Genomic DNA, 27434 nt, shown 5'->3' with positions numbered 1-27434 from the left:
TAAATGCATATCTAGAAAGCTTTATCATCAGACGCCAGTCCAGTCTTTATTCACCAAGTATCTAACCCAATATATCAGTCAAACACAAAGGAAAACATTTTAAATGTATCATAAATGCATGTATTTTTAATCATATGAATTGAAACAATGTATTTTTGATTTACACACAGCCTTATAGATAAATATTTTAATGCTGGTTTGTATTTGAACTAAACCCAAAGCTTCATTTTGATACAGGAAATTCACAAAATAACCCCAATTTTAACAAAGGTTATGAAACATGGCCTTGATAAAAACAGAATATGCTTTTATGTCAATATTACCACCTTTATTTAAATATATTTTCATGTTTATCTCAATATAATATCTGCCATACTGTTTATAATCATGCAAAACTTTAAGCTAATACCCTCAAAGAGTTACAAATGGTGACTACAGAACAAGACATTAATCACTAGTACAAACCTTCAGTATCAGTGGCACTGCTGATGACATTAGTCAGTTTCGCTTTCAGACTTGTATAGGTGACATTGGTTTTCCCTTCACTCTCATATCGGCCGGTTCCTAGGGATATTACACACTGTAGTGGCACATTTGGCCAAAGACACTTGCACTCATGCACTGCTAAAGCTGTAGGGTTATTTAAAAGCAGTCCCCCATCCTGCAAATTAAACATAAAGCAAGATATTGAGACATCCTTCTTCACAGGTACTTGGCTAAAATATTACAGGACGCAAATTAAACAACCCTCTTAAATCACACATCCAGTGTTCAATTTTTATTCACTCTCTATTGGTGTCAAAGTAAATTTGATTTACTGCAATACAATGCAGGGAAGCTATAAAAATATCCCATCTGCTTACCCAAGACATGACTCAACATTCCAAGTGGGAGCCAAAAATAAAAGTCATTTTACCTATAAAGTATTGTTATAGTACTGTATTTGCTGAATTTAACTAGTGACACTGCCCGGGGTGCTGTGTGACTGTATTTCTGATCTAAACAAAAGCAGCACTGCAACCAGTTAACACTTGTTTAGCTGTTCAACAAGATGTATAAGTGAGGATTCGTTACAAAGGTAAAGTGTGCCATCGAGTTGGTATCGACTCCTAGCAACCACAGAGCCCTGTGGTTTTCTTCGGTAGAATTCAGAAGGGGTTTACTATTGCCACCTCCCGCACAGTATGAGATGATGCCTTTCAGCATCTTCCTATATTGCTGCTGCCCGATATAGGTGTTTCTCATAGTCTGGGAAACATACCAGCGGCAACCTCTGACTTGCTAGTCAAGTCATTTCCCCAATGCACCATTAGGTGGCTGAAGATTTGCTATAAGCCATCATAAAGGATCAGTTGTAGCAACTTACAAAGACTTCATTCAAATATAAGATGAAATACTTCATTTGAATATTGGTGGCAGCTCCCTGTGACATCCCAGAAGCCCCACCCTGAGGGTTTAGAGCTCTCACCTACAGTAGCTCAGGTAGAGCTACTGCCAGAAAGAAAAATTGTATTCCACCCCACTTACAGATCCTATGCAGAATGAAATGTCTTAGATACTATGCAAAATGAAACAGAAGCTGCATGACATCCTTAGGTCCTATGCAAAATGAAACATAAGCTGCATGACATCCTTTATTTAAAAGACAAAATTCTGTAGGATAAAGATAGAAAAAATTGATCTCTCATATAAACCACTGCAGAAACTCAGTTTAAACTGCAGATATAAAATAAAAAATATGGGTTGATAACTTGTTAATATACTTTCCTGTTTGGGAAAAGGCTCCACAGGTCTTGCAATTAAATTATAAAAATGTAACTTGATTGTAAGACCTGTAGAACTTTTCCCCTAACAAGATTCTATTTTTCAGAAGTTTGCAATATAAAATATAAATGTTTCACTGGACAATGTGACAAGTATTTCAATATCAGGGATAAAATGGTTTTTCCTAAATTCTATACAGTTTTGGGGTGTGTACACACACACACACACACACACACACACACACACACACACACACACACAACACACACACACACACCATTCAACCATGCTGCAACCACAGTTGTGTTCCTTTATTAGCAAAAAGATGCTGCACCTTAATCCTAGATTATGATTGTAATCCTACAGAGTGGCTCATTTCCGACATGGCTACAGCATAATCAGAGCTACAAACCAATTATTCGTTACTGATATATTCCTAACTAAAGGTTAGACATTGCAAATAGAACTCATTGTGAAGCTATAAAGGTTGCTATTCTGGTCATATGTAATCTTACAATATTTATGGAAGTCAGGAATTAAAAGGTTTAGTCACATAAGACTTCTCTCTCCACTATATAAAACATGCCTTAACATTTCACCTGCAGTCTCTGCAGTCCAGATAACAAACAACGCTTTCACTTCTCAGTTGCAAAAGGGTTAAGGCGCTCCTGTTAACAGTTTATCACCTAGACTGACATTTCCTCCTACAAAACATCAATTATCAAACTGTCATTTGCCAAGACTCAGTACATGCTCTAGTCTAAATAATTAAGCCAGCAGAATCCAGGCATACACGTGGCTGAGACAGAAACAAGAGAACATCTACATCAAAGTTGATCAGTGGAAGGCAGCACATGGGGCTAATGCAAAATAGTTACATGAAAAGTGCATGAACATTTCAAGGTCCATGAAGTATACAACTATGTCCTTACAAGGTGAGAGAAGTCCAATAATAATTATTACTGCAAATCATAACAACTTACTGCATATCATAATAATGTAAATAGCCCAGTGAAATGTTGATGTTGTACAAACCAAATAATCAGGGGATTAGTAAATAGTATTAACTACAATACATGGTAAAGAGAAAGAAACTTCTTCTTATAGTAACATTATTCCAGAGGTTAAAACACACACAATGTATTTTTTGCTGAACTAATCAGTACCTACTTCACTACGAGGTAAATAAGATTTAGGAGACCACTTTCCCCTGTAAATTACATTTCAAAGAGTGTGTTTCTAAATTATGTACTATGTCAGAATGTTAGGAACACTGCTCAGAAGGTCAAAACTGGGTATCAACTGGCATATGAAGAATAAAATCTCCAGACAGCTGCAGACACTGTGTTCTATGAACCAATTCTGGCATTTGGACTTCATTTCTTTCTTGGAGTCCTTGATATGCAAAACCAACTTCATTTTCCAGATGCATGTAAAGCTTATTTTCACAATAGTTCTTCTAAGAGACTAGGAGATACAATAGTAATTTTAAAAGCCCTGTTCTAAAATATATTCATCACAACACATGACTACTGAAATAACATCAATGCTTAATGTATTATTCCAACGACAGTGAAGTAAATCATCATTAAAAACAGGAACTCTTTTTTACCACAGCTGCAGTAGATAGAGTAGTGATGTGGATCACTGGCCAGATGAGAAAATCCTTTGACTGAGCTTTCAGTATGATCTACAAAAGCTTTTTGAACTCTTTCTGGACCAGTCAGTATATTTTGCCTTCAGCAGAAGCAAGGACAACAGTAGTCTCTCAGTGCACATTATTTTTAAATTCTGGCTAAAATCAGATTTCACTCCAAGAACACACAGTAAATACTGTGTTGAGCTATGAATGAGTCTACTGATTTAAGTCTAAAACTCTATTATTTTCATTATCAAGGTAGTAAATATTGACAGCATCAACTCTGGGTCTAGAAACTTCTATTGTAAATACAATGGGTTTGTGACCTAGATTATGTGAGGAAGAGACCATAGGAACATAGGAAACTGCCATATACTGAGTCAGACCCTTGGTCTATCTAGCTCAGTATTGTCTTCACAGACTGGCAGCGGCTTCTCCAAGGTTGCAGGCAGGAATCTCTCTCAGCCCTATCTTGGAGAAGCCAGGGAGGGAACTTGAAACCTTCTGCTCTTCCCAGAGCGGCTTCATCTCCTGAGGGGAATATCTTGCAGTACTTACACATCAAGTCTCCCATTCATAAGCGACCAGGGCAGACCCTACTTAGCTATGGGGACAAGTCATGCTTGCTACCACAAGACCAGCTCTCCTCTCCTCTCCATGCAACTAGTATCACAATCAAGGGTGTACCAGTAATAAGACAAAGGGAGACAAATGTCTCCTGGCCCACAGTCTCTGAGGGCCCCCTCCCCAAGGCCAGTCCTTGCCCTCTCTCCAGTCCCATAGCCAGGAGTGTGGGCAATAGTGGGCCTTGCCAGTCCAAAAGTTTCTCCCTTCCCCCAAGCTGAGCTGCAGCCCCCGCCCCCAAGTAGGTTCTCTGTGACTCCCAATTTCTCTTTTGTCAGTCAGAAGGAGAGAGGCTGCTGCAGCAGAGAAATGAAAGACTTAAAGCAGCCCTGTCTTTCCTCAGCAGCAGGAACTTTCTCTGATTGGTTTTTCTCATCTTGAGCACCTCCCCTGCTCGGCAACTGAGTTAGCACAGAGTTCAGCTGGGAGCTAGCTGTTCAAGTGGAAAGCAAAGTCAACCCTTATCTTTTTGTGTGTGATTTAGTTTCCCCCCTGCTTCCCACATTTATGGAGTGAGTGAGTGAGGTGTGAGTGTGTGTTTGTGAGAGAGGGAGAGATTTTATTTCCCCAATTGAAAGCCTTCCTTTATGTGTCTGTGTGTCCCCCTCCCTGAGCCCTTGTTTGTGGCTGAGCTATTTGTAACTTTTAAAGAATGATGATTTTAAGTGATTGGGTTCTTCCCTTTAAGTCCTGATGACCCATGTAATCTTCCCCTCAGAACTTGCAATGAGTAGTTTTCCTCTCTGTGGAAAAGAAAGAGGGGGTGGCGGCAGGGAGTTTATTGGTTGGTTGGTTGGTTGATGGTGGTTGTTGAAAATATGTATATATATAATTCTCTAAGGCCTACCTGTGGCTAATCCTGTGTGTGGCAGCTCTCATGAGAGTTCACGAGCAGAAGCACCTGACTGGGCAATGGAGATTCCATATGCAGATAGGGAGGAGCCTGTGAGAGCAGAAGCACCATGGTGATTGGGCAGTGAGAATTCCATATGCAGATAGGGAGGAGGAGCCAGTGGCACAGTGATTGGGCAGTGGGGAATCCATATGCAGATAGGGAGGAGGAGCCTCTGTTGGTTAAGGGCAGTTGGAATGCAACTGTTTCTGGTCAGAAGCTGTTCTTGATAGTAGAGGAGAGGAATGAATACACACACACACACACACACACAAAATAGAAGGATAGTGGGCAGGGGTCTGCGAAGAGAGGGGTCGTGAGGGAGGAAAGAGCTCCTCCAAGAGAAGGAGGCTGCCACTGTGTGAATTAGATGAGGAAACAAGATCTGTTAACTCAGGAATGGGGAGAGAGGGGAGAAGAAAGACAGAGGGTAAGAGCAAGTAGAGAGAGAAAGAGAGAAAAAGAAGGGAAGGAAAGAGAGAAAGAAGGAAGGGTGAGGGACGGGTCCGAGCCTGTCAGTAGCCTGAGGGGAATGAGCAGCCATGGTGGCGGCAGCAGCAGCAGCAGCAATGAAGGGCCCAGTCAACCACTGCTGCTGTTTGGGGCTACCAAGGCCATTCGTAGAAGGAGGCAGGCAGGCAAGGGGCAGGGCTGTGCCTGTCAGCAGCCTAAGGGGAACAAGTGGACATGGCGGTGGCAGCAGCAATGAAGGGCCCGGTCAATCGCTGCTGCTGCTCCTGTGGGGAGGAGCAGAGGTGGGGTGAGGGTGGGGAGGTCTCTGGAGATAGGGAGCTGCAGTTTGGGCCAATAGGCACCAGTAACGCTGCAGCAGCAAGCAAGAGGGGTGAGGGGGATGGATTAAAGGGATAGAGGAGTAACCAAGAGGGGTGAGGGGGATGGAAGCAACGGGATGGAGCAGGAGGAGCAGGAGTGTGGTTCAGGTGAGGGTGGAGAGATCTCTGAGATGAGGAGGGCTGTGGCAGGGGCTGAGGGGAGCAATCAAGTACTAGTGCACAGATGCTCTGCACGGATTAAGCCAGTATTCAATTGTTTTTCAACCAAACAAATTCTCAAAAAAATGTTCCTGGCTCCCAGATTGGCTCACAATACTTGAGGGTTGGGGAAGAGTGGAGCTAGCCTAGCATCCTAGGTTGTTTGCTAATTTTAAACTGTGGTTTGCCTGGATATCCCTTCACCTGCCATTTCCAAATGAAAAATATTGTTGTTGCTTTAAATCCCACCATGCTACAGCCCTGACAAAAATTGTTAATCTTGGAACAGAAGCTTCCTTCGGAACCCATAGAAGGAGAGGAGAGCTGGTTTTGTGGTAGCAAGCATGAATTGCCTCCTTGTACTTCACAAAGATGATAATGTTGTATTATTTGGTTCTGATATATACACCTTGTAACTGTAGTCTCCTGTCCTCTGCTAAACTACAGGTGAAACTCGAAAAATTAGAATACCGTGCAAAAGTTCATTAATTTCAGTAATGCAAATTAAAAGGTGAAACTCATATATGAGATAGATGCATTACATGCAAAGCGAGATAAGTCAAGCCTTAATTTGTTATAATTGTGATGATCATGGCGTACAGCTCATGAGAACCCCAAATCCACAATCCCAGAAAATTAGAATATTGTGAAAAGGTTCAACAGTCTAGGCTCCAGGTGTCCCACTCCAATCAGCTAATCAATCCATAACACCTGCAAAGGGTTCCTGAGCCTTTAAATGGTCTCTCAGTCTGGTTCATTAGGAATCACAATCATGGGAAAGACTGCTGACTTGACAGTTGTGCAGAAAACCATCACTGACACCCTCCATAAGGAGGGAAAGCCTCAAAAGGTAATTGCAAAAGAAGTTGGATGTTCCCAAAGTGCTGTATCAAAGCACATTAATAGAACGTTATGTGGAAGGGAAAAGTGTGGAAGAAAAAGGTGCACAAGCAGCAGGGATGACCGCAGCCTGGAGAGGATTGTCAGGAAAAGGCCATTCAAAAGTGTTGGGGACTTTCACAAGGAGTGGACTGAGGCTGGAGTTAGTGCATCAAGAGCCACCACATACAGACGGATCCTGGACATGGGCTTCAAATGTCGTATTCCTCTTGTCAAGCCACTCCTGAACAACAAACAACGTCAGAAGCGTCTTACCTGGGCTCAAGAAAAAAAGAACTGGTCTGTTGCTCAGTGGTCCAAAGTCCTCTTTTCTGATGAGAGCAACTTTTGCATCTCACTTGGAAACCAAGGACCCAGAGTGTGGATGAAGAATGGAGAGGCACACAATGCAAGATGCTTGAAGTCCAGTGTGAAGTTTCCACAGTCTGTGTTGATTTGGGGAGCCATGTCATCTGCTGGTGTTGGTCCACTGTGCTTCATTAAGTCCAGGGTCAACGCAGCCGTCTATCAGGAGATTTTGGAGCACTTCATGCTTTCTTCCGCAGACGAGCTATATGGGGATGCTGACTTCATTTTCCAGCAGGACTTGGCACCTGCCCACACTGCCAAAAGTACCAAAACCTGGTTCAATGACCATGGGATTACTGTGCTTGACTGGCCAGCAAACTCGCCTGACCTGAACCCCATAGAGAATCTATGGGGCATTGCCAAGAGAAGGATGAGAGACATGAGACCAAACAATGCAGAAGAGCTGAAGGCCGCTATTGAAGCATCCTGGTCTTCCATAACACCTCAGCAGTGCCACAGGCTGATAGCATCCATGCCACGCCGCATTGAGGCAGTAATTGCTGCAAAAGGGGCCCAAACCAAGTACTGAATACATATGCATGCTTATACTTTTCAGAGGTCTGATATTGTTCTATTTACAATCCTTGTTTTATTGGTTTCATGTTCTAATTTTCTGGGATTGTGGATTTGGGGTTCTCATGAGCTGTACGCCATGATCATCACAATTATAACAAATTAAGACTTGACTTATCTCGCTTTGCATGTAATGCGTCTATCTCATATATCAGTTTCACCTTTTAATTTACATTACTGAAATTAATGAACTTTTGCACGATATTCTAATTTTTCGAGTTTCACCTGTACATTACACATGTCCTTAATATTCTTCCGCAGCAGACATGGGGCCAGGAGAAGAAGAGTAGGGCAGCAAAGGGCCCATTTTAAAATTTTGTCTCTGGGCCCACTCCAACCTTGGTACACCCCTGATCACAATAGTAGCCTATGGGCATGATCCAGGCAAAGTTATGCTCTTTCAAGTTCAAATTAATTTCAAATTAGAATTCTGCATCTTACTCCTGGCAGCTGAGTGAAGGAAAGGGAAAAGCTCCCTCTGTAGTCTAGATGGAACTGGGTTCACCTTTCCAGAACATATTTCAGCACTGGCTATTCTAAACAGCAAACATATCTGAACTTAATAACTTGCTTGCTTTTAATCTTTCTTCTACCGTTATTCAACTGGAAGTCATTCTGGCAGAATCCTCTCTTGTCCACCCCAGCCCTTTCTACAGTGCTTAGAATTTTTATCACTTAACTATAGTACTTTGGCTGGAAATTTTGCCAAGATGACCCTAATTTCACAGCTTAAAGTCTACTCAACTTTCATATTAGTTTAGTTAACTGGAAATTTTCTACAAACAGAAAGGCAGGTGACTAACTTTAGGAAGGAGGACAAATTAGAGTTCAACAAAGCTCAGTTTCGGGCATACTGCTCCACAAACGTTTGTTCACTAAATGATGTATCTGTTTTCTTTACTATAGAGTATAACATAACAATATAATTTTATTAAATGTAAACAGAACATTGGTTTAAGCTTTGGATTGCTAAAGCTGAACTTTAAATTTCACAAAAGTGACTAATCTCGAGCAGTGCAATGCGTAGTTTCAAACATCATGTCCTTGGATCTGTGAACATGCAGAAACATTAAGAGCAAAAGCTACTATGATGTATGCCCTCTTTACAGATGAGTGATCTGTTAACATCCATATGAAGTGTATGCACAAGCCTTGGATTTTACTGAACCATGTGGCGACGGGCCAAAACTGACAAGCACTCCATTTCATTTATTCTCTCTTCAGTTCTCATGTTGCCTTTCCTTGCCCTCTATTTTGTCTTCTCTTTGCTCCCTGTTTATTCTTACTCCAGCCGCAAGTTTGTCTCTTCACTACTCCCCAAATATACATGAGCCAGCTCTGTCTTTCTTTGTACTTTTGCATTCTTACACTGATCCCTTGCCCTGCTGTTGCCATCAGTACACTGGCAACATTTAAAGATTTAATCTTTGCTATACTACTGTTGGCTGTAAATTAGATTCAAATTTAAATGCTTCTACAAAAAGAAAAGGGAATTTTTCTTTTTTGACAGCGCTTACAATCACAACACAGAGCTCTGATCTCCAGGCTCTTTCTAGTATTAAAAGTATCTGCTTAGGTTTAGATTAGAACTTCTAAGCATCAGACAAGCAGCTGACAAAGGAATTTATCTATACTACTTGTTTTAAAAAGGGACTCATTTTAAAAAGGAATTAGGAAGGAAATGTCACAGGGCAGAACACTACCATTTCTAACTCTGCCTTGATTATACTTTGCAAGCTCAACCTTTTATTTAATGAATGTGCATTTTATATACCTTATTCAAAAGCTACATATGACAGTGGGGTGAGGGAGAGAGAGAAGCCTTCCTTAAACATAAGCCCCACTGGAATCAACCCTTTAAAAGAAAGGATTTGCTAGCATTTCTGGTTGATTGCTTCTTGAAAGAAAATACAGCATAATGGGGCACCTTAAAAACTAATAGATTTATTGTAGCAAATGCTTGTGTGGATTAGGACCCACTTCACCAGGAAGTGGATAAACATGGGCACTCCTCTGGAAGTTTATGTGTACACCTTTTCCTCACAATTCTGCAGACCTCCCTAGCCTTCAGTGTAGGGGGGGGGAAGGAGAAAATTACAGTTAGCAAAGTTAAATATACCTGGTTTACTATGACACTATTTTTAAAAAAATGTTGTTGGGAATTATTAGCTTTTTCCTTTAAAATTACATTGAGATCATCTGCCCAGAATAGTGATTTTTATTCTTCCTTAATCTCAACGCACAGAACAAGCAGTAGCACACTTCAGAATGCTTTGCAGCTACCAGAATGTTTTGCATTGCTACAGTGGCCATTGGTACATTTTTGTCAAGAATAAAAGCAGAATACACTCCTACCAACCTAACATGAGGCTAGTAATTAGGATTGCTTTGAAATTTGGTAAGCTACTTACTTTAAACAGTACTACACATTTAAATTCTACTGTGCAATTTTAAGGCAGAAGTAAAATTTCAACAGTTGTCATACTGTACATGACACTCCCCCCCGCCTGTGAAGTTATGTGAACCAAGTACCATGGTACTGAAAGATGCGATTTAGAAAAGCCAGTTCCAGTACTTGGAGTTTGCTGGCTCCATAGCAACCATTTCACCTCAATGCCTGTGCAGACATGCTTTGCATTTCTAGTTCATTTTCACAGACTTGGCTCTGTTGTTTACCTTCATTGTATTTGTGAAAAAGAGGAGACACTGAACTAGCAGAAGAATATTACGACAGAAGAGATTTTGAATGGACTTTTCTCCTTACAGAATTTTTCTCATTTTAAATCTGAAAGACAATGCGTTATATTGTTTAATGTTACATACTATAGTGTGATTTGTAAAATACTGTTTCCTGACCATTTTGAATATCAGAACTTGTGTTTTTTTTTCTTCCAAGTGCATATTTGTGAATTATTAAATACAGGGTAGAGTAACAGTTAAGGAAAGAAAGTGATAATTAAGCTTTAAGTACACATTGTTTTTGCACATTAGACATGCAACATTTTTCAATAAGATCAGCAAGTTCTGGATTTTCATTTTAACACCGAGAAGACTGAAGCCCAGTATGCTGTTCAACTATGTTGTTCAACAACAGCTGTGTGGTTTACCACTCATCTAATATACGTGAGTTGGATTTCACTTGGATTTCAACCACCCTGAGCCATTTTGGAAGGGCGGTGTACAAATAAAATAAATAAAATAAAATAAAATAAAATAAAATAAAATAAAATAAAATAAAATAAAATAATTTATTTTTTAATTCTTTATGGAATCTTACTATCTATATCTTACTTACTATATAGTAATGGATCTTACTGAAGCACCTTTGGAGCAAAATTAAAGACTTGAATTACAATAACGGAAAACAAAGACCATACCATAATACAAAGTACTATAATTTGAGAGCAAAGAAGCCCATTTTAGTTGGTTTGATGTGAAGGGGGAAGACTGAGCAGTTTAGAAGTTCTTTACACTTTCTTTAAATTTCTGGAGGGATAAGTTCAATAACGGAAGATGACCATCTTTTCTAATCGTTGACAGGCTCTTGCTTCACAACCAGGCGGGGAGAGGGGGGAAGGCTTCCCAAACATTGCCTTCCCCCACCAGACAATCCTCGGAAGTTTGGTAGGAGTGCGTTCCACGCTGCCACACCATCAGCCCTGCTAAATGCAGTGCGGAGCAGGGCCAATCTCTCAGAGTCTAAGATGCATCGTCCTGGCCTCTGAGAATCCCACAATGCACTGCGCGAATGCACGGTGCATTGTGGGGCTCCCCCCAGTGACAGGCAATCACCCATCAATGTTGCAGTGCCAAAAGCAGTTGGTGATGACAGATGGTCAGGGCAACATGGTTAAGAGAGTGCTTGCTCCCTTAACCTTGTTTAAGAGGCGGGCTTCTTTGGGGGGTTAGCCACTGAGAGGTGGTCAGCTTCCGCGGGTTCCCATGGGCAGTCAAGCCTTGGCTTAGCTGCTTGCGAGAACAGCCTGTGTTGTAAGATCATAGGTGTGGTACTTTTAAGGTCTTCAAGTCACCCCACTCTGTTTCCATGGCAGGCAGAATTGTATCTCTAGTCACAACAGACTAATAGCAACCAGAGAGTATTGCTGGACCACTGCAGTACAAGCCCCAGAGAGAGGTCTTAAGGGTACCAGTGCTCTGTCTGGGTTGGCAGCTGACAATCCACATTCCACAGCTGCCCTTAGCATACAGTGTTCTATTCCCTGCCAATTCCCAATGCTGGAATTTAACACCATGGCAGCAGGCATGGGACAGATTCCTAGGAGAAAGCACTCTTGTGCAGTTCCAGCACTCATACACACCCTAAGTTCAGTTACTACCAAATGACAAAATGAAATGAAATTCAGCACCTTGAGCTCCATACCACAAATAAGAGGGGTCCCACCCTCTAAAACCAATGCCTCCATCAATTTTAACACACCCAAGCCTACATGACATGCTACAAATGCCTCATCAGAGCTTAACAAAGCACAAGATGTGTAAAAAAAATTATCCTATATTTGTGGCACAGTGATCCCATCATTGTTGCTTGGGAATATGATACCTAAGAATGCTATGTGAAAGAACTTGAAGACGTAAGAAATTGTTTTTTACTCTCAGATATGATGCAAAATATATTTACAACTTCAAGAGAAGGAAAACAAGCCAAATATATTTAATTGTATATATGCTGGACACAAGCTCCAAGTGTTTGAAGGGAACTTTATGAAATAAATATTTGGGTTTTTTTACCCTCTTCTTATCCTCAGTAGAAGATACAAATACTATTTTTTTCCATTTTAAAAATAGACTTTCAAGGTAATGTACATTTAATCTTGTCAATTAGTAACAAAAAACCCTGATATTTTCTCCTACCAAGTTACAATTTTACATGGCAGACAAATTTGCCCCTAGTCAACCAAATGTTTCCCAGAACATAAAAAGGGAGGTCCATATCTATAAATACCCAGCAGACATATGCCTGGGAGCAAACTACCCAATGTGTTTTCACCACATGCCCCAGGGTATTTATACACATGCATTTCTTCTTCACATATCCTGGTGTTTACTAGGAAGCACAGGGTGGTGTCAATGGCAACCTTATTCACTATGTAAAATCTGAACCGGACCAAATTTAAGTGTTCATCCCTTTAATATTACTTTCCCCATACACATAAGCCACTCTTCAGGTTTCCACTGGAAGTCTTCTGCCTAACTATATTTTTCCCCCATTTGAAATTAAATATTTGAAGTTTAAGATCCAAGGTAAGTGACAATGCAATTCATTTAGTGGTGTAATTAAAATACTCTTAGTGTTTTTTCTAAAAGAAGTTCTCCCATGAGGAAAATAAAAATCATACTCAGGCCCTTCCTAATATTAGAAAGCTACTGCTATTATGAAATAAAAATGATTTAAGCACAGAGACTTCCATTCCTGCTTGTCAGAGTTGTAGATATCAGAGAGATAATCACCAGCTTGGATAGTATCCTGGCACAGGATTACAGATTAATTTCTACTAATAGCACACTAGCTTCACTTTATGCTACATGACACCAGTTCCCTGGATTTCTTTGTATTGAACATAACAAACAACAAATGTGAAAAAGAGAAGAGAAAGCTGCTGGCTCATCCTCAGTCTTTTATTGTACCACAAAGTGCCCAATTCCTATTGTGTCAGTCAAATGTTTAAGTACAGGTTCAGGGAAAAAGTGTTTTTGAACGAAAACTGGAGCAGGGCAGTACGGTTCCACTACCCTGCTTGTTTAAGAGAAAGCCACTCAAGCTGTTCTTGAAATCAGACCATTGCTTATTTCAGAGATTAAGAAAAGAAGAACCAAAGAAACGTCTAACCTGGAGAGTTTGGCATTAATTATTTTATTATTATTTACATTTTATATCCCGCTCTTCCTCCAAGGTACCCAGTGCGGTGTACTACATATTTCTCCTCACAACAACCCTGTGAAGTAGGTTACGCTGAGAGAGAAGTGACTGGCCCAGAGTCACCCAGCAAGTATCATGGCTGAATGGGGATTTGAACTCGGGTCTCCCCGGTCCTAGTCCAGCACTCTAATGCTTCTTCTGTGCTTGACAAGGTGCTTGCAACACAGACCTGAAATCTTTGAGATAACATAGAGACCTGGTCATGTGATAGCAAGCATGAATTGCCTCCTTTGTTAAGCAGGGTCTGCCCTGGTTTGCATTTGAATGGAAGACCACTTAGGGGAGTGGGCTGCTCTGGGAATAGTACCTGTATGCTTGCATGCACAAAGTTCCAAGTTCCCTCCCTGGCATTTCCAAGATAGGGCTGAAAAAGATTCCTGCTTGCACCAGAGAGGGTTATTGTGGGTTAGACATGCTGCTTAAAGCTAGAAAACATGTAACAAATTATAGGGATGTGCAGAATGTTTCGAGCTTGAAATGTTCCAACCCAAAACTGGCCATTTTGAGTGTTTCAAACTAGAAACAGAGCACCCTTCAAATGAAGGGCCTGTTTTGAGCTCATAACGGAACAGCCTCATTCCTAGTCAGAACATTTCAAACGTTCTGAGCGCCATTTAGGAGACGTGTTTTCCCCTTCTGACTGGTTCTGGCACTGGCTTCTATTTGACTTGCGATCTCCTTGCTTGCAGTCTCCTTGTTTCTTAGTTGGTTTGTTATCATACAAATCAAGTTGATCTGTATGATAGCAAGCCATCCAAGAAGCAAGGAGATTGCAAGCCAGCTGGAAGCCAATGACAAAACCAGATAGCAATGGAAAAACCCATCTCCATAATGGTGCTCGCAACACTCAAAATGTTCTGAGCTTGTTATGTCAGAACATTGTGGGCATCTGCATTCTGTTCCAAGCTCGAGTTCCATTCCTAGCACCAATAAAAATGAGACAATATTATGGTGAGTTAGCTTTTGAGTTCTTAAAAACCCTTAAACAGTTTGAATAGTTAAAGAACAAAAAGGAACAGAGAGCTAGGCCTGGTGAATGCTAGATGCCCATTATTTTGTCATTTTGGTTGGTCCAAATTACAGGTGTGCATGAACCAATTTTTGTGGTTCACTTTCAATTAGGACCAAATTTGATCTGAACTGCCTTTCCACAAACCAGTTCAGTTAAACCGACCAGCCTGTCTGTTTGATCGAATCAGCTCAAAACGGTTCAACAGTACGGGGGGCTATGCTTGTAAAAGGGAAACCTGCCTTTAAGGGTGGCTGAAGGGGGTAGCAGCAAGAGGACACCTTTAAAAGTAGTTGCTTACTGATCCTCTGGCAATGGAATTCTGGCCTTGTCAGATGCATGGAGGCCATTTACATGACCATACACATTTGTGTGGTCACACAAATGGCCTCTGTGCATCTGCGGAGGCCAGAACTGCGCCGCCACCTGATCAGTAAGCACCTACTTTTAAAGGTGCCCTCTTACTTGGAGGCCGATTTGGATTGTGATCGAACTGTCAAACTGGCCTGGTTTGCTGCAGACTGGTTCATGTACACCCCTCGTCCTAATAATGTTGTAACTGCAATACAGCTTTGAAATTTCTTATGGATCAACGTGGGTACCTAAAATTTGTATTGCCTTATAACTTTTCTAAAAACCTATCATTGCTTCATATATTTCTTCTACTAGTATGCAAAATAATGAAAGGAGATATAGAACATCATGCGATTTTCATGTATTTTCCTTACATGAAAGTGTTTTACTTGTAGACATGATCAACATTTGAAACAGCCTTAAGTCTCCTCTCTGAATACTGTCACACATCAAAGACCTAGTATACTTAATAAACTGGTTCATTAGGCAAGAGGAAAAACCAAAGACAATGAATTTTTAATGCCATGTATCAAAGGACTCTTGGATCCGGTGGAAATCTTAATTAGCATCAGCATACAATCCCCAATGCAGACGCCCTGCTGTTAAAGTTTGTCAACATATCTCGAAAAAGGCAGAATTATGCTAGAGATCATAGTAGCATAACACCTTTATTACTAGGTTAAACAATTCACAGAACCAGAAGGCTCTTTGAAGCTCTACTGAAGACCTTGTTGAAACAGAAATACAAAAGAGAGATTCAACAAACCTGAAAGTATCTAGCTGTTCTCTCTGGCATACTTTAAAATGTTGTGGTGGCAGCACAAAAAGCCAAGGTCAGGAACTGATAAAAGAGAACTTAAAGTTATTTCCAGAGGAGCCACGAAGGCACAACCTCCTTGACTGGTTTAAGACCCAACTATTTTTCTACTCAAGGGAGTAAGAGAGAACGCAGGCAGCCTCCTGAGTTCTACTACCTTCCAGAAAAGCTAAGATGTTTCCTTCCTGTTTTATAAACAATAAACTGAGGCTACCAAAGGGTAGTAACATTAACACATGTTAAAATAACCAGAAGAATAATGTATAATTTGTATTATATAATGTACAAATGTATATTGTGACTTTTGAAAATCACTTTGACAGCTTATTTAGCTAAAAAGCTACTAAGAAATGTACTGTATCAACATCTCAAATCGACACACATACATCATATAGCTGAATATCTCCTGTTATGAACATTAATAGTCATAACAAGATAAGTAATGACAGCAAGGTAAGATAAATAAAAGTTGTAGCTGTAGACTCAAACACACCTTAATATTTTCTCATAGTCAGATAAAATATGACAGTATAGATACACTGCACTCAAGTAAATGGGCAACTTTATGAAAGCTGAAATGTCAGACTTGAAATCCAGAAGTTTCAAGAATTACAACTCATGCTTGAAAACCTTCTTTGACCTTTGAGTGCAACACAGAACCACAGTCATGAAATCATGAGTTTCCCCTGCTGTTTTCTTCTTAATGAACAAAGGGATTCCAGGCATCACTGTCTAAAGACACTATGGGCAAAACTACACATGCCATAAAATAAGTCATTGGTTGTCCATATCTCTTAGTGTTTTTAGATTTAACAGCAGCTGCAAACAGGAGGACACAATTGGAATCAGAACTGTGGCACACTGGTGTGCATATGTATGTGTCTTTAATCCTTTCCCCCTTTGCTGTGGTGTCAATAAAAATGGCACACCTGAAGCTAAAACTTGAAGATGTCACACAGTCAGGACTTAATCCTGGCTCTCTATTAACTTTTGATAAGTTAATGAAAGTTCTGAAGGTGCAAGACATACTATAACTAATATCTGAAAAAATTAAGTTCAAAGAGTGTCAAATACTAACACACTGAATAAGGAATTTTTCATGAATCTCACAGATACTGCAAATATTAAAACGTTTAAAGAGGATTACGCTTATTTTATGTAATATGTTCAGAATACAATTAATGCTTCTGCATGTGGGGAAAAACGTTATTTTATCTCTAGACAGTTGTATCTGTCATACAATGAAAGTAATTTTCATACCATATATTCAGGGCAGGGAAGCATGGCCAATCATAGCCCTCTAATTTACCATGACCGGGGTGTGTGTGCAGTTTTAGAACACGTTTAATTTTTATTAAAATTGGAAAACAAACAAATAAATATTAATGAGAAAACTTTGTTATCTCCCCCACAACAAGTTGTTCTCTGGGCAGCTAACACCACAACATTAAAGCATCCAATAAAAACGCATAAAATGCATCAGATCTCTCTCTCACCCCCCCCCCCCAAATACATACATTTTAAAAAACACCTTTAAATTTGATTTTCAAAATTGACTTTAAAAGCCTGAGTAAAAAGAAAGGTCTTTACCTGGTGTCTAAAAGAACAAAGTGATGGTGCCAGGCAAATCTCCCATGTTCCATAAATGGGGTGCAACCACCGTAAAGGCCCTCTCCCTTGTAGCCACCCACCTCATCTCATTTGGCAGCGACACTCGGAACAGAGCCTCTTTTTTGCTCATTATTTAGCATTATCACTCAATATATAAAACCTCATTCCTGCAATCAGTCCAGTTTATCTACAGGTCATTGTCTGACAAAATATCCAATTATTTTAAGGACAATATTACAACTAACCTGATGAAGATCACTGCCCAGTGCGTATTCCTGGAAGTAGCCTGGTGCAGCAGATGATGCTCTAATAGCTTGCCACAATTTATACTGGCAACCTCCAAGATAGTGAGACTTTACTCCGGGGAAGTGATTGTAATTTCTAAACACAAAGGCTTTCAGTGGTGTTCCTCTGCTTACAATGGTGCTTATTGCAGCCACCTAACAAAACAGGAAGTCAACAAATAAATAAAAATTATCCACTATTTCCCACAACATCAGTGGTTAGAAATGGAACAATTTATCTTCTTTAGAAGTATTTTTCATATGAAAAGTCATGACTGACCAACAAATTAGAACTTATACAATTCATTTTTCTCTCTCAACAATCAACATCAGATATTTTCGCTACTGCATAATAGATGCCTAGTTCAATGAGGCTGTTTTCTTTGCAAGATGAGATTAACCATAGGACCAGAGGTCCATTTTCAACAACTAACGCCTCATTTAATATACCTATAAATATTTTAAGATTATCAATGTGAATTAAGTCTTACTGAACCAGCCGGAGAATTTGAGAGTTTACATTCCTCAGACCAACATATGCAAATCACTCATAACACAAGGTTCAGAATTTTCATTAGATTTTCTTGATATTGGCCAACATCCAAACATTCATTGTGCACACTGAAAAATGTTGAGGGGGATTTTGACTTCCCTCTGCAGCCTACTGTGCCTCTCAAGAATATGATGCTCAGGGACCTACGTTCAGGAGGCAGAGTGAGCTGCAGAAGGAAGAAGAGATCATTGTGATGCAATAACAAAATAATGACAAAGCCATTCCTTTTTGGGGAGTACTACACAGAGTGGAAAATTTCTTTTATAATTCATACAAGAAGAGTAGAATAAAGATGGTTAGTGTTATGAAGATGGTCCTTTTGGAAGTTCCCTGCAGCACCTGATTTGGAGTTACACAACTGATTTGGAGTTACAAGATTGTAGTTTCCATTTTGGACTCTCTGAACTAACGGGACTGTGGGTTCACCATTAGCTGACATAAGCTGACTCCCAAGGGTAAGTCACTTAGCTGGTAGCATGGGAAAGGTAACCCCAGGTCAAGTCTAACATGCGACTGAAAGGGGGGAGGGGCTAGCCCTTATGCTCTCCTTTCTGTTTAAGATCAGGTGAGAATGCTAATGCAGACACAAATTAAGAGTTATTCCTGAAACAGGAATAGCCAACTACTCCACTCTGTTGATACATCAGAGTTGCCTTCCAGTTTATCACAGGAAGACCAGCTAAGAGGTAACAGGCTCATCATTCTAACAAAAAGTGTTAATGGTTGGCTCAAGGCTCAGGAGATGTGCTTGTTGACACATTCCAAGCACCCATCAAGGTCCTTCCTAACCATTAGATAAGCACTAATACACCCATTCATTCCATCCTGCACAGGTTTCTCAAATCTATTCACTTTATTATGCTGTTAGAGCACACCCACATAAGTTTGAACAGGACAAAATGTATTCTTTTGTCTATCGCAGATGTCACCCTTTTCAGCAGAAAAGTGTGGTCAACATTTGGTCCGCAGGCAAGATGTTGTCTATTTCTGTCCTTGAGACCACCAAGCAGTGAGTCTCTGTGCGCCTGGGTGTCAGCTATACCATGTCGCTGTGCCTTGACTCTCGTACTCGTCCTGCTTTTTACTTCCAGATCAGCCCTGCTTTCAGCTAAGCATGTTGCCAATCTGTGTGGCATGCTTGGCTGCATTGAAAGACTGGTCCCCTGAGATCAGACCCCCTTTGGACTTTTATTTGGTTCCTGACCTGCGAGCGGCACACAGGTTCCCGCACTTACATCCCGCTTCTCAGTTTGTCCTTCTGAGCAACAAAGTGTTCGAACACACCAATGGAAAGAAATTTGGCAGACTAATCCCTGCTCTAAAATCCTATTTTTATTCTTAAAATTTATTCCTGTTTTCTTTAAAGTCTAAAGCTGTTCTCTAAGACAGTTTTGCTGGTCAGCCTTGAGTGGATTTAATCCGCATCTCAAGCCAAAACACCTCTTTATGAGTTTCAATTTAGTACTATTAATATTATTAGCCTGGTTAGCTTTGTTAGTTAATATTGTGTTGCTTGCCAATCAACTGTACCCCTAAACCCTAAATAAACCTGATTGTATTTGACTTCAACTCCTGTCAGTGATTTCCATGACCAAAGCTTTGCCCAAATTTATACTGAAATGAGCTGTTCACTTTAAGATTCGCTGGTTCCCCACACAAGCCCAAAAGTTAGTCAGAGGTGGTACCCCAAGAGCAGTTTCATTAACATTAGTAATAAGCAACATGTCATAGAAAACAGGGGCTTTACTCAGAAAGTGCATTCTCAAACTACGTACTTTATATGGGGAAATCATATTTTGTTCCTTTTTTTAAAGACAAACTTCAAATCTCTTTATTGTGTAAAATATATTAAAATATATTTTATGCATTAAACAGGTCATTTGACGTTTGTCTTTGAAGCATTAAAAAAAGACTACAGGTTGTCAAAAGCTGTAACATGGAAAACTGTCTTCTAACTGTTCCACAGACAGAAGTTCTTTGAATTTCTTCTTTTATAAAGCAAATGTCAGAGTGGCAAAACTATTCACCAGGTCGTGTGTGAATTCTTACATTCTCTGCAGCCATACTTTACATAGAAGTGGGAGATTCCCCCCCACTACCCTGCTGCCCAAGTTCACAAGCAAACTCAAAGATTTGAAAGAACTGAATACAATGATAATTAAGCTGCACTATAGCTGAAAAATAAGCAGAATCTATTTCCACACGACACACTTAGAAGTACATTCATCAATAAATGCAATCCTTAAAGTATGCTTATTGTTTCTGCCCCTGCCCCCAAAAGGACATCTTTTAAACTCCCACTGCAACATGAATTTCCTAAGCAAACTAAGCACATTCACATTGGTAATGTTCAGAAACAAACAATAAGAATGCTTCAGGGATTACAGTAAACAGTGAATGTACCGATAGACACTAGACATTTTCAAGGCTATTAAACAGTGATGCATACAACATGACTAATATTGTCTGAAATTGTTACTCTTAGCAAGGCAGTGGGAGTACATTTATTTGTATCCTATTTTACAAAGTTGTCCTTGTTTGCAAAATCATTACTCACACATTAAAACCTTTATCACTGCTGTATTGTTTATCAGCTGCCTGCCTGCCTATCTATTATTCTCTAAGATGTACCCGTGGCTAATCCCATGTGTGGCAGCTCTTGCAAGAGTTCACAAGCAAGAGGAGGGGTAGAGGAAGGTGCCGGTGGTAGGCAACATAAAGCCAATGGACAGGCCAGCAAATGGGCAGGCAGAGAAGGTGGCTAGAAAAATCAGCTGGTCAGGCGGCCGGCCAGAGAGAAAAAACAATGGAGGGAGGAAAGCTGCGAATGGGGTGCGAAGAACGAGGGAGAACTAGAGGCGCAGATGCTCTGCGCCCAGGCCAGCTAGTTAAATAAAGAATTCTCTTCAGCGTTCATATGCAAAATGGAACTGTGTTGTAAATTTGTACTACATGGATATGGTAACAGCAATACTGAAAAGTTCTTAGTAGTGAAATAAGACGCTACTTATAATAGTGTTTTTTATAATGTCTACTACAGTTTGGAATGATCATTGACATGAGTCAGAAGTTATCAAAATACTTTTCTGGCCATAGTTTTTTTATAACTGGATAAATTAGTTTGGGATGATCTTAACTTTTAAAACGTTTTAAAAGTTATCTATGTAGTTTCTATGTAGTTATAGATAGTTAACATACATTACTTCATTCTGTGAATAATTATTCATTATGTGAAGGTTATTAGATTCCTACTCACATCTTCATTTTAAGTTTTATTTCAAATCAGCGCATGCTAGGATCTCACTCTGGGTACTCTGTTTCAGGCATTGACAGATCTTCTTTCAATCTAGGAGCCAGCCCAAAGATTTAGGAGCCAGACAATGGTCTCTTGATAAAATTACTGAACTTAGTGACCATTATTGTGGGGAATGGGGGTAAATGCGCCAATCAATTATATAAACTTATGTCCTGCAAACTCTACAAGATTTATGCTCATAATCTAACCTGCTTGCAGCATATTAAAAATGAAAAAGACTACACTTACCTTAGGACATCTGGGATTTCTTGCTGTTTCAATCATAACATCTGATCCCATTCTTTCTCTAGACAAACAAATACAGTTTTTGAACATTGTCTGTTCTTGTTCTTACAGGATATTTATAGGAATTGAACCCTGGATCTGTAGCTTGATGAGCAACTGCACATCTATTTCCTGACATTACGAAGTTCGATCCAGAGCCAGGATCGTTCACACATGACCTCTTAAGTTTTAATACTGTGTAAAACTGAGTCAATTATTGACTCAAACTGAGAGTTAAGAAGATACAAGTTTTCACTTGTATGATGTTATTTTTAAGCACTCATTTCAATGAACCTGGAGGTAGGTTATAGCCATCAAGATTAGTACCATTGAGAGACTTGCCCTCCATGAAGGACAGGAGCTGGGCATATGATCAAGAAGCCTCCCAATTTGCTTTGGGGGAAAATACCATGCATCCATAACGCTAAGAGGTGTTCAAGAAGTTGGCATATTGAATGCAAATAGTTCTTTCAAGAATTATAGTTACTGTTCCCATACTCTTGATTCTCAAAATACAAGCCCCTATGTCTGCTTTCCACTGCTGTCAGTGTAATGGCTAATATAATGCCATTTGATGCTGTAGCATAGCTATTGCAGTGTGAGAGTAGAAGGCACACAATGGCAGAAGGTAAGTTCATAATTTATTTATACTGGGCAGCATATTGAAAGCAGCCCATTTTTGGAAATTAACAAATATTTAAATAAGTTTACTTACTTAAGCATCTTCTCCCAGATTTCACTGTCATAAAATGCATGGCTCCAGCCCATTTTAACTGTCCCAACAATAACATTTTGCTTAAATACATCAGTTCCTAATTTAAGATAAAGGTCTTCACACTCATCCAGGGGTAAATGGAATAGTCCCAACATAAATGCCAATATAGCACCTGAGGGGGAAAAGGAATAAATCTGAAACAACATGGCATGATCAAGATAAACACTACTTAATTGGTCTCATTATACTGCTCAGAGAGATAAAAGAACATTTATGTAGGGACTTTAAAGAGAGTTCTTTTCTGTCTTTTTAAAAAAGCCACAGAACAATTTTGGTTTCTTGTAAAAGTATAGGCTTGACTCCAAATAAATCCATCTGTTAATGGAAAGCCACTTCCCTTCACAGAAGTGCAGTTTCTACTTCTGGAAGAGTGTGGCACAAGACAAATGAACTGAAATCCAAGTATACGCCTGAATCTGTACAAGACAAAGTGCTATTTTTCTGATTTCATATATTTGTAGTTTAAATGCCTTACAGTATAAGCAAAGCAAGCCCCAATCACTGGGATGCAAGCAGTTCTAAGTAACACAGCAAACCCTAGTGTCTGCAGTGCAAGCAATTCTCTGCTACGAATCTTGCTTTGCAAGGGGGAATTGCTTGGCACTCAACAATTAGGGCTTTGGACAAATAAGGGCTGTTGGACAAAATGCTTGAGCAACAGTTCATGGAACAGTGTGCCATCATGTAAAATGGCTTCTTCTCAGACTTCTTTGGATCCACCCATAAAATTTTAAGTGCTAACAAATACTACTTTTATATATTTAAAAACAAATTAAGATATTAGGCAACATCATCTTTTCAGGGAGGTTTTCAGATAACTAGAAAACTTCAGATGTTGAGAAAAAAATAAGAGGACTTAGAAGCTGTGAAAAAAGCAAGCAATTGATAAGTATTTACAGCGCCACCTAGTGTGAAATAAAATGAGCCTCAAATGATCAATTGCTGTACACCAGAACTACCACCAGGAATATGGTCAATATAGCATTGCAAAAGCTAGAGGATATCTGCTAGTGCAGTGTACCACCTACAGAACAAAACAACTCATTTCCTCACTGTGATCCTGCAGAACTGAAGTGTGGCAGGATAGAAATCTTGCAAAATGGACATAGTCATGCTCGTGAGCAAAATGTTTTACTTTCCTTTTAGAGATGTGCACGAACCTCGGATATTCACAAACGTCGGGTTGTACAATGGTTCAACACCGAACTAGTTCGATGGGTTGAGTTCACTGCAGGGGCAGTGAGTGGCACCTTTAGAAGTAAGGCCAGCAACTCCTTACCAGCTCCATTGCCACTCTACGCAACTTCCTGCTACGGTGTTGTGCCCATCAGCCCGCACTTCCGCAAATGTACAGAAGTCATATGCATGCTGCCACCACAATGCACAGGCTGATGGGGGGGAGGGCGCAGCAGTGGAACAGGTGAGGAACAGCTGTCCTTACTTTTAAAGGTGCCCTGCACTCGACCCACCAATCCAGTACGGCTTTGAACCAGGGCATGAACAAACATTCATGCACATCCCTCGTTTCTTTGTTCTGGTTTGCTTCTGTGAGATCATGCTGTTCTGGCATGTACAAGTGAACAATTAATATGAGATATTAAATAAAACATTCCAGGAAAAACAGACAGGCCACTTTTAGTCATGCATACCAAGAAGCAATAGGGTTATCAGAGCATCAGCTAGTGCAGGGATTCTCAGCACTGGGTCTCCAGATGTTATTGGACTTCAACTCCCATAATCCCCAGGCCCAGTGGCCTTTGGCTGGGGATTATGGGAGTTGAAATCCAATAACATCGGAGGACCCAACGCTGAGAATCCCTGAGCTAGTGTATAGAGAAAAACAAGTGTCAACTGCAGATGAAACCAGGGGGGTTGGAAAGCAAAGCACGTTTTTTTGTAACCAAAGCAAACCAAAATGAAATAGCTGCACAGGTGGCCCCCATTATCTGTGGGGGTTCTGTTCTGGACTACAACTGTGGATAATGAGATCTTGAGGCAATGGGAATTGGGTTAGGTTTGTCAAGAGTAAAAAGGGCTGAAAAAGTGGAGAGACAGGTGAAATGAAGTATCATACAATGCTCGCCAGCATTCCCCAATTCCTCCAATTTTCAGACCCACAAAATGGCTCCATCCTGCAAGATAGTCGCTAGATATGACATCAGAAGTCATTTCCGGCCACCCAGGAACCATGGATAGGCAAATTTTGCCTATTTTAAAAACTGTGGATAATGAGGTCCAGTCTCCACTGCCCAACCACGGGACCGTGGATAATAAGGGCCGCCTGTATTTGAAAGGATCAGAATACAGGATCTGACATATAGGTAGTGTAACACAAACATTGCTTTGAGCCAATGTGTGTGAAAGTGTACCAACTTTCACTGACGAGTCTCAAACCCAAATCCCTGCAGATAATCCTTATTGTTAGATCAGGTGGCTGTCTTACCCAGCACTGAATCTCATTAGCTTCTGGGATGGGGGGAAAATGCATTGTTGAAAGAGTTGCATTTTGATTCAAAGACAGAAAAAAAATTGAATTTCTAGCATGCATGAAGAAATGCCTATTAGTGATATGGGCCTGGGATAAGGGGAAGGTATTCAGGAAACACTAACAGCATCATATAAAAGTGAATATATGTACAGAAAACAGGCATTATTACAAATAACAATAGAAAACTATATGGCAAGATATATTCAGAAAAATCTAGTCTGCTATTTTCCCCCCCAAGGATTTGAATATCTTTACTCAAGCTAGTCTTTCATTCTGAAAAGTCTTCCTTCCTGCTCCCAGACCAAAATTGTGAATGTATACTTTACAACTTGTCTCAATGAATTATTTATAGGACTTCTACAATCCTCAATAAAGTTTACATTTACATAATTTACAACATATTTTCCAAAAAGTAGAAATTTTACAACATTAAATATTTGTCATGGATTTTGCACATGAAAAATGATGGCCATTTTAGGTAATGCAACAGTTAAGCAACTGCTAATGGCTCATCTCTTAAATTTTAAGATGCTTGTATTTCTGATATGGACATAGGAAGCAGTCTTATACTGAGTCAGACCATTGGTCCATTTAGTTCAGTATTGTCTACACAGACTGCAGCGGCTTCTCCAGGGTTGCAGGCAGGAGTCTCTCCTAGCCCTTTCTTGGAGATGCCAGGGAGGGAACCTGGAACCTCAGATATTCTTCTCAAAACAGCCCCATATCTTGCAGTGCTCACACATGTCTCCCACTCAAATGCAAACCAGGGCAGACTGCTTAGCAAAGGGGACAATTCATGCTTGCTATCACAAAACCAGCTCTTCTCCCTTATATGCTGTGCTGATAGAGAGCTGTGTAGAATAGCCCCAATTGTTGCATCCGTACAATAGCGGGCAGACAGAAGCCCAATATGATGCTACAAGTCAGCACAAAACTAGAAGCTAGTGCAGCAGCAGAACTGGGTAACACAATTAGCTACCACAGAGCCGACAATTATGTCCTCCCTGCCACCTTCTTCAGAGGGGTGCAAGGGAGAAAGCAAAGAGCAATCGGTGCCCCTCCTCAGGGGCCCAGGACATTTGTCCACCTTGCTCAATTGTAGCCACACCCCTGTTCCTCACAACTAATAACTGGCAGAAGTATTTTATAAGATGATTCAAACCTACAGGAAGCTCAGCAAAGAAGTCGAAAAGCCTTCAAAGTTATACTTTCTGTGTATGTTTACTCTTCAGGTTTATCCACCCAGGCTTAGCCAAACCTGATAGTTTGGCTTGTGTTTGTTTATACAGTGGGCTGAACCCCTTGGTTAAAGAGTCAAGTTTGGCTTCCTGACTGTGACAATCACTTTCTCCCATCAACCCAAAATTGCCAGTCAGATCTGTACCCTCTTACTTGAAGCTTTTTGTACATCTCCATAAATTGGTAAAAATCTGGTCATGTTACAGTGGAGTTAGATATGCTTCACTGTGTATATTTATAGATGTCACTAAATGCAACATGAAAAAAGTAGAAGGCCTCTTTTTTCAATGTGAGTGACACCCAAGTAACCTAGGTGTGGAAGTTAGATTTAGGTGCATCCTATTAACAATGCTACACCTGATAAAGGTGCGGCCAGGATAGTATATGCGCAAAAATGGAAAGACACTAAAATGCCCTCAAAAGAAGACTGGTTGATAAAATTTGGAATATGCCGAGATGGCAAAGCTTACAACACTTATGAGAGATGAAAATTTGGAATGTTTTAAAGAAGACTGGGAACCATTTTTGCTTTACTTAAAGCATTATTTTTCTAATATGGACTTTTCTGTAGGGCTTGAAATATAGTTATAAGAGCAGCCTGGGTTGGGTTAAATCGAGTAGTATTGTGGAGTATGTATGTTTTGAATTATGATAGCAATGGTTTATATGTATAGTTATTGTGAACCGCGCAAATAGGCAAGCGGGAAGTCAATATTCACTTATGTGTAGAAATTAGATAAATGAATGCAATTTGAATGTAAAAGCTATTGTAAAATCCAATAAAATTTAGAATGCGACACCTGATAAAGGCATTTGTGTTAAAGTTTGATGTGACAATCCTTCTCTCCTTCCCTCTCTCACCCAAAAGAATCTTCCTAATAAAGTGACTTTATTTTATATAGGATCATTAAATTGATGCAATATAGTTAGGAGCAACCAAACCTCAGTTAAAAGAAAATCCACAGTGTTTAAATGGGTTTACTCTGCACAGAAGCATTATTGCTTTCAATGAAGCTTAAAATGTACCTTGATTTTTTTCCTGACTAATCAATGG

The 27434-nt window shown here is 40.0% G+C and overlaps 1 protein-coding gene across 8 annotated transcripts in view; it reads right to left on the bottom strand.

Moving 5' to 3' along the window:
* The window catches only part of PNPLA8 (patatin like phospholipase domain containing 8), a 41876-nt gene that overhangs the window by 6717 nt on the left and 7725 nt on the right, over nucleotides 1-27434 (bottom strand). For 5 of the 8 annotated variants that reach the window (XM_053256051.1, XM_053256047.1, XM_053256048.1 and 2 more), the window contains 4 exons: nucleotides 22594-22765; nucleotides 21843-21900; nucleotides 17707-17901; nucleotides 466-661 (listed from right to left, as the gene is read on the bottom strand). In XM_053256051.1, the coding sequence (XP_053112026.1) occupies nucleotides 466-661; nucleotides 17707-17901; nucleotides 21843-21900; nucleotides 22594-22765 (621 nt within the window). Of the gene's footprint in view, nucleotides 1-465; nucleotides 662-10412; nucleotides 10518-15799; nucleotides 15875-17706; nucleotides 17902-21842; nucleotides 21901-22593; nucleotides 22766-27434 lie in introns of those variants that run through there. The other 3 variants (XM_053256053.1, XM_053256052.1, XM_053256054.1) reach the window with 3 other exon arrangements.

This window comes from Hemicordylus capensis, chromosome 5 (assembly GCF_027244095.1).
Source record: "Hemicordylus capensis ecotype Gifberg chromosome 5, rHemCap1.1.pri, whole genome shotgun sequence".
Lineage (NCBI taxonomy): Eukaryota > Metazoa > Chordata > Lepidosauria > Squamata > Cordylidae > Hemicordylus > Hemicordylus capensis.
Note: the sequence above shows the minus strand (reverse complement) of the source record. Positions and strands in the feature narration are given on the sequence as shown.